This window comes from Camelina sativa, chromosome 17, assembly GCF_000633955.1.
Source record: "Camelina sativa cultivar DH55 chromosome 17, Cs, whole genome shotgun sequence".
Taxonomy (NCBI): Eukaryota; Viridiplantae; Streptophyta; class Magnoliopsida; order Brassicales; family Brassicaceae; genus Camelina; species Camelina sativa.
The window spans coordinates 32636454-32648710 of NC_025701.1; the positions used below are offsets into that span (position 1 = coordinate 32636454).

Below are 12257 nucleotides of genomic sequence, written 5' to 3' on the forward strand. Positions count from 1 at the left end.
TATTTTTACATGTTTATTAGTATAGCTTATATAATTCGAACATTCCATCTGTTGTTGGAGAGTTGGAGACACTAATAATTGGGTAGTATATATAAACTATTTTCCTCAATCCAAATTGTATTGGTTTTAGAGGTTATACACCCTGTAAAATGCTTCACCATACTTGCAACACCACGGATTTAGAATTAGGACGTGCTACAATATTTTCAGAATTGTGTATGATCTCTTTCTTCAGCAAACCCATTTTAAGTCGAGTCCCTATAAAAATGAAATTTAATGATATGATTATATCAAATATTTTTAGAATATTGTACTTTTTTTTGTTGGTCATATTCTTGTCCTAACTATATAAATTCTCTTTCTAACCACTTCTCCATTATACACCGACCATGTCTTATATTTCGAATCTTTGATTAAATACACGTATTCATACGAACTTGTATGAATGAGACAATAATGTATTTTACGAGATTGAAACCACTTCAAATGAGTGTGTTTCAATGCACCAACTCTCTACAAGTGTACAATCTGATAGAATTACGAATATAGCCCTTTAGTTAATAATGTTGTTCTGTTCTTTGATCGCATTGTGTGTCAGTAAGTACACTCCCCATCGCCCTCACAGTCATTCTCACTTATCTCTCTCGCCTTGAGTTATTTTTTGATATTGATGGCAACAACAACAAAAAAAAGAGAGAGTTATTTTTGTGATATTAAATTCCTTTCATTTAAAATTTTATTGTATTAAATTGTTTATTTTATGTTCGATAATAATATAAAAAAATAAGAAACAGCTGTTTTGTCAACTTGTTAGTCTCATTCTGTTTTTCCATTGTCAATTTTTCTGTAATAAAATAAAATAAATATCGTGAAAATTCCATAATTCATATTCGTCCATTCGTTTTCATAATTATTAGTTTGTACTAGAACTCAGACCACCCGCGATGTCGCGGGGGAAGTACTTTTAAAAAAAAAATTAATTTAAAATTAAAAATTATACATTATGAAATTATTTGAATGTAATAGAATAGTTTGAATACATAAAAATTAAACATAAATTGTTATTAAAAACATAACCTTCAAAATGAAAACTTATAACAAAAAATATTATGTAGAATAGACGCAACTTTGTAAAACATATTGTTTAAAGTATTATAAATATGAAATATTTTTATGAAGAATTATGGTAAAGAGTAAAATTAAAAAAAATATTATGACAAAGTGATCATAATTGAGAATATTGAACTAATGAGTTTAAAAAAATAATAATAAAATCATTTTTTACAAAAAGTACTACGAAAAGTCGCAACTGTTGTTCGCATTTATTCAGTTTGTTATTATTATTTTTAAATATTAAAATATTTTTTTATCGAAAAGTTACGATAAATAGACGCAACTGTAAATTCTATATTAAGTTGTATTAAATTTCTCTATTGATATAATCATTTCTAAAATTTTAGTTAGATTATATAATAATATTGAATACTAGATATTAATATTCAATTATTTAGATTTAACATAAAATGGAAAATTTGTTTCAACAAACTTGTTAGTTAATGATGAAGAGACATATATAAAGAAAGTTCAAAAGGCATGACTATTTAAATAGATACACCTATTAGAACGAAAAGTTGTGAAGAAAAAATATAAATAAAATATAGTGAAAAGTCACAACTCTACAATGAACAAATACAACCGTTTGAATTTTTAAAAACACAAATAAAAACAATTTTTTTACGAAAAGGTATTATGAAAAGTTGCAACTGTTGTATTTGCACTTGATTATACCTACAAACTCATATAAACTGCTTTTAAATAGAAGACATCTTTATTACCATACTCAAAAGTCAAATCCAAAAGCTCATTATATAATCCATCTAACTCTTCGAAAAAACTCTAGGTATTTTCATTAAATTTGTATGTATAAAATTAACTAAAAGTTGTAAATTAGATTCATCATTCCAAAAATCTTTTGTTTAATCAAGAATTGGAGGAATTTCTTTACTTTAATAAGAATGAATGCTAGAGAATAATTTAGAGAGCTGTAAAAATATTGAAATTGAAATTTTATATTATTTTGTGTCATGGTAAAAAAAATGAAAACAGTTCAAACAGACAAATATATATAGATTTCAAAAGATACAAATATTTAATAGACACAACTCTTCAATGAACAGTTGCAACTTTACAAAATAAATTGTTACAATGAACAATCGCAATTTTTTGTAAAACATACAATTTAAATTTTCTACAGTTTTTTTTAGAAAATTATCCAAAAGATTAAAAACACACAACTTTTAGTGGCATTTATTCGGATTGCTATTATATATAGAGGAATTTCTTGATTTTTAAAAGAATGAATGTTAGAAGATAATTTAGAATGTAAAAACCGTTGAGATTGAAATTTTAGTTGATTTTGTTTTATGGCCAAAAAAATGAAAACAGTTCAAATAGACAAATATATATAGATTTCAAAGATATGAATGTTCCAATCAACACAACTTTACAGTGAACAACTGTACTTTTTCATAAATGACCGTTTTATTGATCCATCACGACTTTTCAGAAAATATCCAAGAGGTATGATTGAAAAAATACAACTGTTGGTCGTATTTTCCAAAAGGTACGATTGAAAAAACACAACTGTTGGTCGTATTTTCCAAAATGTACGATTGAAAAAACACAATTGTTAGTCGCATTTTTTGAGATTGTTATTATTATTATATAGATTTGACTATTTGTCATTTTCAGGGGAAATAATATACAATTTCATATTTTTTTTTGTTTATAATTTTACATAATTGTTTAATTGTTGAGAGAGAGTTACCTGGTAAAGTAGTGCTTCCTCAAACGTGACATTAACATAGGTCTTAAACGGCAGTATACACTAAAACACACTACCGGTAATTATTAGAGTGACTTACAAGGGTCTTATAATATAAATCTAACACATAAGTACACCAAAGAATAAAGAATATATGTTAATATCATCATATATGTCGAGGCATTTTATATAGTTTACGTGAAAAGGGTATAGAAAGGACGATCATGGAATCCAATAATCCGTTTTGCAATTTTAGTGTAAAAAGCATAGACGAATGTTGACGGATGATAAAAACGCATGTGCCATGTTAATATATTTTTAAAAAAGAGAAAGGACGATGCCTTGGTTCAGTTTGCTGGTACCTTTTTGTCGAAAGATGTTATATTATTATCAGCCTTTTTTTATGTCACTGTAGAAATATAGTAGTTGTTGTTATGAAAGTCACAATAACCACAAGAAGAAAAGAGAGGGCAGACGAAAAAAGAAGATGAAACTTGTGTAACACAAGTTGTGTTACCAAACAAACTAGTTTTGGTTATTCAGGATATGGGCCGAAAAGTCTATATAGAAGAATGCTTCTCTAATTTTGTAGAAACTGAGATGAAAAGGAGACACTCAAGGATATGGGCCTTACCTCCAATTCCAAATTTATGAACTGTTGTTCCTCCCCTATTCTACACGATTTCTTTTTTTTTTTTTTAATTTGGAACGCTCCAACCATTCCCTTGGTTATTTACTTATTTTGATATGCATGGGATGATGGGAAGCACGTAATCGTTTCGTTTTCGAGAATGTGGTAGGAATCTTTTAAAGTCTAAACCAAGCTCTATCTGAGTTTATTTTAGTAAAATGCCAACGAAGATCACATATCCTGTAATCATCTCTTTTTCATTTGCATGAAATTAAAATATAGCCCAAAAGAGAATACATGTAACATCAGGAAGATGGAAAGTAAGGTAACACAGACGAAGTATTAAGGAACCAACCACACTGATGATCTCTTGTTCACGAAAAAAGAAAGTCGCATGGTTTCCAAAAGGAAGAAAAAAAAAATCATAACTTGACATGTTAAAGTTTTTCTCTGTGTTTGGTGATGAACCAAAGAGCCTTATGGTTCACTAATGGAGGCACAAACATGGATTTTATTGATACAACCCGATGAAGGAGGCTCTAGCTGGAAAACTGGAAAAAATTACCGAGTCAACTCGGTTTAATTACTGGTTGGCAAACTTGACTCCCTTTTCGATGGAGGATTTGAGTTCTGGCTTCAATGCTTCCAAGCCTTCCTTCTCATAGTCTGAGAGTGGTCCCAAGTCGAGAACCTCCTCCACACCGTTCTTCCCCAACCTCACCTGAATCACAATCAAACCCTCACATTCATCAACAGAGTCATGAGACCATAGCATGTGTACAATGTCTGCTTGACGCTAAAGTTTTGAGGATTACCTTTGAGGCAAAGAAAGGAAGCTCGGTGATTGTGGATTGCACGTATGAGCATTCTACAACATCTGGAACACCATTGAGTCCTTTCAAGCATGCATCAGCGAATAGTGCTCCAGCATAGCTGTGATAATAATCAGATTTCCAGTAAGTTAAGAACCAAAAGTAGATTCAAGAAAAGTTTTACAAGAAAGAACAAATATGAAAAGACCAAGCACAATACTTACGCCATTGACAATGTAGCTGACCCTTTTCCTGCTTTTGCCTCCACGACTTCAGTACCTCCATCTTGGGTACGCTTAGTGAGGGCGGTGAGTACATCACTTGACAAGTTGGCTTGAGGAGAGGCCTACATGTTTACAAACAGAAAAACTTGAGTCGAACTGAGCTAAACCGTAGTCGTAAGCCGTAATACAAAGCACATTCAACCACATCCTGAGTAGAGAGAAAGTGAGAGGTAACCTGAGAGAAGAGAGGAAGGATTGTAACCCCAGCATGACCACCAATAACGGGAACATTAACTTCTGCAAACACAAAAAGCATTCACATTAAAGCCTCAATATTTATATTCACCAAAAAAAAAAAAGCCTCAATATTTATGGATAAGACAACACCCTTGAACACAGCTCGTAAAATGAACACATTTTGAAATAAGACTTATGAACGCAAGAGAGGAAAAGGCATCAACACAAACCTGCAACAGGGACATTAGCCTTTCCAGCATAGAAAGTCTTGGCCCTGACAACGTCAAGAGTGGTAACACCAAACAATTTCTTTTCATCGTACATACCAGCCTTCTTAAAGATCTCAGCTGCAATTGGAACAGTGGAGTTCACCGGGTTGCTGATCATATTAATAAGTGCCTGAATCAACATAAGCGTAAAGGTCCGTCATTTGATAGAAACCCAAATGTAACAGAACCAAAATATCAACAATCTTGGAGAAATGAGGGCAAATTCACGATCTAAAACAATTGAGACCTAACCACCAACTGAGATGCAGTAGTATAATAGCGGAAGGCTTACATGAGGGCAGTACTTGGCGATGGCAGTGCAAAGGTTCTTGACAATTCCAGCATTAATGTTGAAAAGATCGTCACGGGTCATACCAGGCTTCCTTGGTACACCAGCTGGGATGATGACAAGATCAGCTCCTTCAAGAGCTTTCGCCAAGTTATCATCACCCATGTATCCAGCAACCTATCCCAAAACAAAAGAGACAAAGTCAATCGCACATAGAATAGACATTTTGATCTAATGAAACGAATCTAATATAAATCTGAAGGGGAATGAATTGGGTTTGATAAGAAGAATTACATCAGATCTGGTGTTGATGTGACCGACATCAGCGGCAACTCCGGGAGTGTTGGCGATATCGTAGAGGGAGAGAGAAGAGACGAGAGGGTTAAGCTTCATGAGGAGAGCAAGAGGCTGACCGATTCCACCGGCGGCACCAAGGATGGCGACTTTTCTCTCGGGGACGGATCCGGAAGAGAAGCTACGGCGGGTAACCGCCTGCTTCGCGGAGGCAGAAGATCGGACGAGCATAGATCTGAACATTTTTGTTGGGGATTGAGGATCTAGGGTTTCTTCTACAGAGACGAGCTACGAAGAAATGATTTATGTGGTGAACGACTAAGCTGGGCGAGACACTCGAGGGGATACTTGATGATGAGATATATACCACTCCCTCCTCTCTTTTACTTTAATGCTTTCAACTCTTTTTTCGGAATTTTATTTTCTCATTAAGTTTTTTTTCGTTTAATTTTTATTTTATTTAGGGAAATATATCTGTACATATTTTGTAATTTTAACCGCATGGGACACCTGATTATTTCGAATTTCATCAGATTATTTCGAATTTCACTAAAGAATTACCCCATCCATTACAGTTAAAGAGGTGAATTTACTTCAAAACCGGGTAAGCTAACTAGAAAGCTCCAAAATTAGAGATTACATTTACATTTTCGAAAAGGGAAAAAGAAAAGTAGAAACTCCACACCGTTCGGTAATAATTTCTTGTTAAAGATGGTTTACATAGGTAAATACACAATTTTTTTTTTTGAAAAAGATGGTTGGTTATATTAGAAGAAACGTACAAACTGAAGCGATACACATTTTAAGGTTACATGTTTTGAAAAGAGTTTGTCTCGTAGTCGTAGTCCTCGTCCTCACACAACCCAAAGTCATATAGCCGCACCCCCAAGGTTGCACCGGGAAATCGCCAAACAAGGACCAAATGAAATGTAAAAACAAAAAGACCAAAGCGGTCATGTAAGTTAGTGTGAAAAAATGATTCCTAACAATGACACTCGACTAGTCTGTTTGTGGACAAGAAGCGAGATCAGATCAATGTCTTTGTCTTCAGACCAAGAGGACCAGAGAATATTTAATACCAATTTCTCGTAATAATGTGGCCACCAAAGCAAGAACTGTCAAATTCAGTAGCCATGGCCATGGGATATTGCCCAAACAAAGCCTTTTTCAGAAAGAAAGAAAGAAAGAAAAAACTAAAAATCTCTGACAGAAAAAACTCAAAAGGAACCGGGGGAAAGAAACTCATTTAAATTGGCATATATACCACAAAGAATCAAAGAGATTTGTTTATCATATGAAGCAAACAATGGCAACATCAGACAGCAAGAAACATACTCTTCAAGACACTTTTATCATGTCTGATAGACATTAGGGCTTCCCATGTCTGATTCGAAAAGATGAAAGTCAATACAATTTGCTCAGTATATCAAGCTGCTATAGTGCATGTTCAACACTTTTATCCTATGAATCAACCAGTCAATCATATGATTCACACAGCAAATCTTCTAGTGCCACTTTCTTTATGTCAAGTAAAGGATTCTGTAGGTAGGTTAACCCCAAACGAATGTCCACAGAGATCACAGACAAGTCACTATGTTGTAGCAAAGACTCACACGAGTAAAAGAAAATTAACCAATACAAAGTAAAGAAAAATACACCAATATTATTATTAAAAAACTCTCACTACTCTGACAAACAAAATCAATCTGCCGACTATGTCTATGAAAGAAATACAGGATGATATCCTAGTCTATAATCAGTCATAGAGCAACTAGGCATTTCATACGCCAAGACACATTCAGATCAAGTGCAGAGAGAGAGAGATCAAATCAGCAATACATTCATCAATCCAGAGATTTTAAAGAGGCTGCAATCAGGTAATCACCATTAAGCACAAAAAGCATCTTCTCCCTGTCACAAACCTGAATCAAACATCCATTCACAACTTAATTTGGTCATTAGACAAACAAGCCACTTCAAATGGAAAACTATACTATAAGCAGAAAACAAGAACTCCCCAGCAATGTATGGGAGCCAATGGACAATGTACTGCACCCAATCATACTTTGAAGGTAATTAAAAAGAGAATATGAGAGGAACTAGAAGCTAATGATGATAACGGTTGCAGAAAGAGTAACAGCTTAGGGTATCTTATCTATAAATGAAAGCCAAAGCAGATGAAGAAATTAAATGTACTAATGCCTAATATAACTGAAAAGGGTTCAAGGAGCAACTTTTCTGGTTATCTGCTGTGAGTAACAAAGTAAATACATAAATCCATGGTAACAACATAATCAGGCATTGCATCATCAAGAAACCACCCAACACAGGCAACTAGCCCAAAGCAGACAATTAATAAAAACAAAAGAATTCCTAGCAAACAATATTACTAGGCACAGCAACAGGCAAAAGAACTATGCAAAAACAAGTGAAGCATATGTCAAAATGCAAGGACCATGACCAAAAAAAAGCTGTGCCCCACTAACAAGGTAAAACAAAAAGAATGATGTAAGGAAGAACCGTCTCACCGTTCAGTAATTTGGAGGACCATTGGGGTACATTCCTGCAAGAGAAACTCTTGGCACCGGAGAGGAACCAACAGGCTGATGCTGTCCAGGATATGCTGAAGCTGATGAATGTCCATAGTGCCCACTCTCTGGATAACCACCACCAGACATCGAACTGGGTGGCATTCTATACGCCCCAGTTCCAGAACCAGGCCCATAACCACCACCGGAAACACCCATTGATCCTGCACCAAGACCACCATAAGCACCAGTTCCTGCACCACCGTATGCACTGTAATGACCACCATATGCACCTCCATAGCCACCTGCAGTAGCAACACCCACTGATGATGGTGTGGAATTCATGTGATGCGGTGCTCCTCCTGAATACCCACCATAAGCACCCAACCCAGCAGGTCCACCGTGACCACCAGTAGCTGCGCCATAAGGTCCAGAAGGAGGAACCATACCCATNCAAACGAATGTCCACAGAGATCACAGACAAGTCACTATGTTGTAGCAAAGACTCACACGAGTAAAAGAAAATTAACCAATACAAAGTAAAGAAAAATACACCAATATTATTATTAAAAAACTCTCACTACTCTGACAAACAAAATCAATCTGCCGACTATGTCTATGAAAGAAATACAGGATGATATCCTAGTCTATAATCAGTCATAGAGCAACTAGGCATTTCATACGCCAAGACACATTCAGATCAAGTGCAGAGAGAGAGAGATCAAATCAGCAATACATTCATCAATCCAGAGATTTTAAAGAGGCTGCAATCAGGTAATCACCATTAAGCACAAAAAGCATCTTCTCCCTGTCACAAACCTGAATCAAACATCCATTCACAACTTAATTTGGTCATTAGACAAACAAGCCACTTCAAATGGAAAACTATACTATAAGCAGAAAACAAGAACTCCCCAGCAATGTATGGGAGCCAATGGACAATGTACTGCACCCAATCATACTTTGAAGGTAATTAAAAAGAGAATATGAGAGGAACTAGAAGCTAATGATGATAACGGTTGCAGAAAGAGTAACAGCTTAGGGTATCTTATCTATAAATGAAAGCCAAAGCAGATGAAGAAATTAAATGTACTAATGCCTAATATAACTGAAAAGGGTTCAAGGAGCAACTTTTCTGGTTATCTGCTGTGAGTAACAAAGTAAATACATAAATCCATGGTAACAACATAATCAGGCATTGCATCATCAAGAAACCACCCAACACAGGCAACTAGCCCAAAGCAGACAATTAATAAAAACAAAAGAATTCCTAGCAAACAATATTACTAGGCACAGCAACAGGCAAAAGAACTATGCAAAAACAAGTGAAGCATATGTCAAAATGCAAGGACCATGACCAAAAAAAAGCTGTGCCCCACTAACAAGGTAAAACAAAAAGAATGATGTAAGGAAGAACCGTCTCACCGTTCAGTAATTTGGAGGACCATTGGGGTACATTCCTGCAAGAGAAACTCTTGGCACCGGAGAGGAACCAACAGGCTGATGCTGTCCAGGATATGCTGAAGCTGATGAATGTCCATAGTGCCCACTCTCTGGATAACCACCACCAGACATCGAACTGGGTGGCATTCTATACGCCCCAGTTCCAGAACCAGGCCCATAACCACCACCGGAAACACCCATTGATCCTGCACCAAGACCACCATAAGCACCAGTTCCTGCACCACCGTATGCACTGTAATGACCACCATATGCACCTCCATAGCCACCTGCAGTAGCAACACCCACTGATGATGGTGTGGAATTCATGTGATGCGGTGCTCCTCCTGAATACCCACCATAAGCACCCAACCCAGCAGGTCCACCGTGACCACCAGTAGCTGCGCCATAAGGTCCAGAAGGAGGAACCATACCCATTCCATCACCGTGACCGTGACCGTGACCATGACCATGACCATGACCAACCCCAGCACCACCGTCTTGACCTGGTGGCTTTCCTTTCTTACCGTCAATAGCCAATTTACACTGCAAATTCTTACCATCAACCACCTTCATAGGCTCAGCAAGAGCAGCCTGAGCACCTTCAGCAGTCTTGTAAACAAACAACGCAAAACCCCTTGATTTACCAGTAATCTTGTCAAAACCCAAAGGACCTTCCTCGATATCCCCATAAGCCAAAAACTGATTCAATAACCTATCCGCCGGCATATCAAACGGCACATTCGCAACATAAATCTTCCTCATGGATATATCCGTAACATGTGAGTTCGTCGTACCTTGATTCCCAGCCGCCGCGAGCTGCGTAACCGTAACGCGTCCATCAATCTTCTTAGACGGCTCTTTCAAAGCAAGCAGAGCTCCATCAACATGTTTAAAAGTCACGAAACCATAACCTTTGGATTTAGCAGTAACCTTATCGAGAATCACGATAGCTTCTTCGAGATCTCCGTAATTGGAGAAAAGAGAACGAAGACCTTCCGTCGTCGTCTCCGCCGCGAGTCCACGGATGAATAGCTTCCTCTGAGAGATATCGGAATCTGCGGTCGATCTAACGATCTCGAGGATATCTGGATGCCGTACAACAGCTTCTTGTAAGATATCGAGAAGCTGATCAGTAGAGAACCGCTCGATAATCTTCCTAGCGTCATGTGGCATCAATCGAGACGAAACGGGGCCGATGACACCTTCGTTTAGCATCGAGATTCCATTCTCATCGAGCTTTCGCTTCTTCAACATATCCATGGTCTGAAAGTTTTTTTTTTTCGCCTAAAATCCTTAACCCTAGTCCCGAGTTTGAGAGAGCGGTACACGAACAAGATGAAGACAGAAGAATAAAAATAATCTTTTAAAGGAAAAAAATAAAAGTCGGTTTCATACTGTATAATATAAGAAAGGAAATATGCCTATTTTATAAACAAAATTTGGCCTTAAATAAGGCCCAATGACTTTAGGCCCATTAATGTTCCTTCCATCTTCTTCCTTATCTGTTTAGTTTACTCCCGCTCTCTCTCTCTCTCTCCTCTTCATCAATGGCTCTAGCCGGAAAAGTACCTTAGCGTCTGAGAAAAAGGTATAATTTTTTATCTCCGGTTCATCTCCGTATCGGAATGTCGCTGCATATGTGAGTGCTTCTTCTTTCTCACTACATATCATTTTGTGATTTGAAATCAATTTGAAAAATATTGGTTGATGTGTGTTTTTTTTGTTGTTGGCAGAGGGGTATCGATGGAGATGAGATACCCATTTCAATCGATTCGTGCTCCAGTCCGATGCGGTTGTTCGATTTATTGGAATCTCAAAGAACCTTTGAGTTTGAGAATATCCAAATCACTTGCTTCTTTAAATTCTATTAGAGGATTGGAGTTGAAATCTGTAGGTTCATCATTGTGCAATGTGTTTGAGATTCATAGCAGAGAAGTCAATCCAAGTTGTTTTGAGGTGAAGGCTATGGATAAAGATACTGAAGCTGATAGTGATAGGAAGGTTATTAAAGAAGAGGAGAGGAGAAGGAAGATTGGATTAGCAAATAAAGGAAAGGTTCCATGGAACAAAGGAAGGAAACACACTGAAGGTATATAAAGAGAGCTTTTTTCATATAGGAATTGCTTCTTCTTTGAGGCTTTGAGTAGTGAGTTTGGTACAACATCTTAACAGATACTCGAAGACGAATCAAGCAGAGAACAATCGAAGCTTTGAGAAATCCCAAGGTGAAGTCAAGTAAGATACTACAATACAATTCAGGGACCATTTTGTTGTGTTCATCTTCTATTGTTTACTGTGAGAAGTGAGAACCATATGATGTGAAAGAAACAAAAGCCAAACTCGTAATGTTGTGTCTTGGGTTGTTGTTTTTCTGCTTTGGTGAAATAAGTTTAAAGCTTTGTTTTCTCTCTTCAATATCTTGCAGGTTCGGAAGAAGATGTCTGACCATCAAAAACCACACAGGTAGATTTGTGAGCTACTATACACCACATTGAAGTTAGAAGCATATATAAAAGCTAAGTTTGTCTCTTGCAGTGATGAAACCAAGGAGAAGATAAGGGCTTCAGTGAAACAAGTTTGGGCACAACGGTCAAGATCTAAGCGATTAAAGGAGAAGTTCGCGTCATTATGGTCAGAAAACATTGCAGAAGCTGCAAGGAAAGGAGGAAGTGGTGAAGTAGAACTCGAGTGGGACAGTTACGAAAG

The 12257-nt window shown here is 36.6% G+C and overlaps 3 protein-coding genes across 4 annotated transcripts in view; 1 reads left to right on the forward strand and 2 right to left on the reverse strand.

Annotated features, from left to right (window-relative positions):
* Positions 3743-5959, reverse strand: LOC104758669 (malate dehydrogenase 1, mitochondrial). Its single transcript, XM_010481575.2, has 7 exons — positions 5581-5959; positions 5290-5463; positions 4959-5127; positions 4727-4788; positions 4492-4613; positions 4271-4388; positions 3743-4176 (listed from the first exon to the last, which is right to left on the reverse strand). Exons 1-7 carry the CDS (start codon positions 5821-5823, stop codon positions 4039-4041), a joined length of 1026 nt encoding a protein of 341 aa, XP_010479877.1. The 5' UTR covers positions 5824-5959; the 3' UTR covers positions 3743-4038.
* Positions 6250-10925, reverse strand: LOC104758671 (UBP1-associated protein 2C-like). Of its 2 annotated transcripts, XM_010481578.2 has the most exons (3): positions 9978-10925; positions 8109-8552; positions 6250-7502 (listed from the first exon to the last, which is right to left on the reverse strand). In XM_010481578.2, the coding sequence occupies exons 1-2, from the start codon at positions 10809-10811 to the stop codon at positions 8112-8114; spliced, it is 1275 nt and encodes a 424-aa protein (XP_010479880.2). In that variant the 5' UTR covers positions 10812-10925; the 3' UTR covers positions 6250-7502; positions 8109-8111. The 2 variants fall into 2 exon arrangements, with proteins under 2 accessions (XP_010479880.2, XP_019094691.1); XM_019239146.1 differs by lacking the exons at positions 6250-7502; positions 8109-8552 and adding an exon at positions 8600-8927 and having other exon boundaries at positions 9534-10924.
* The window catches only part of LOC109129978, a 1353-nt gene continuing 170 nt past the window's right edge, over positions 11075-12257 (forward strand). The window contains exons 1-5 of the mRNA XM_019239049.1: positions 11075-11190; positions 11285-11640; positions 11724-11776; positions 11977-12014; positions 12087-12257. Coding sequence (XP_019094594.1) covers positions 11177-11190; positions 11285-11640; positions 11724-11776; positions 11977-12014; positions 12087-12257 — 632 coding nt within the window. The 5' untranslated portion in view covers positions 11075-11176. The remainder of the gene's footprint in view (positions 11191-11284; positions 11641-11723; positions 11777-11976; positions 12015-12086) is intronic.

Bases quoted from the DNA above. Each gene is read 5' to 3' on its own strand.
- LOC104758669 (XM_010481575.2), bottom strand. From the start codon at position 5,823: ATGTTCAGATCTATGCTCGTCCGATCTTCTGCCTCCGCGAAGCAGGCG. The intron at 5,128-5,289 runs GTAAGCCTTCCG...ATGTTGATTCAG, and splicing joins TCGCCAAGTACTGCCCTCAT to GCACTTATTAATATGATCAG. The intron at 4,389-4,491 runs GTAAGTATTGTG...TTATTATCACAG, and splicing joins TCAGCTACATTGTCAATGGC to CTATGCTGGAGCACTATTCG.
- LOC104758671 (XM_010481578.2), bottom strand. From the start codon at position 10,811: ATGGATATGTTGAAGAAGCGAAAGCTCGATGAGAATGGAATCTCGATG.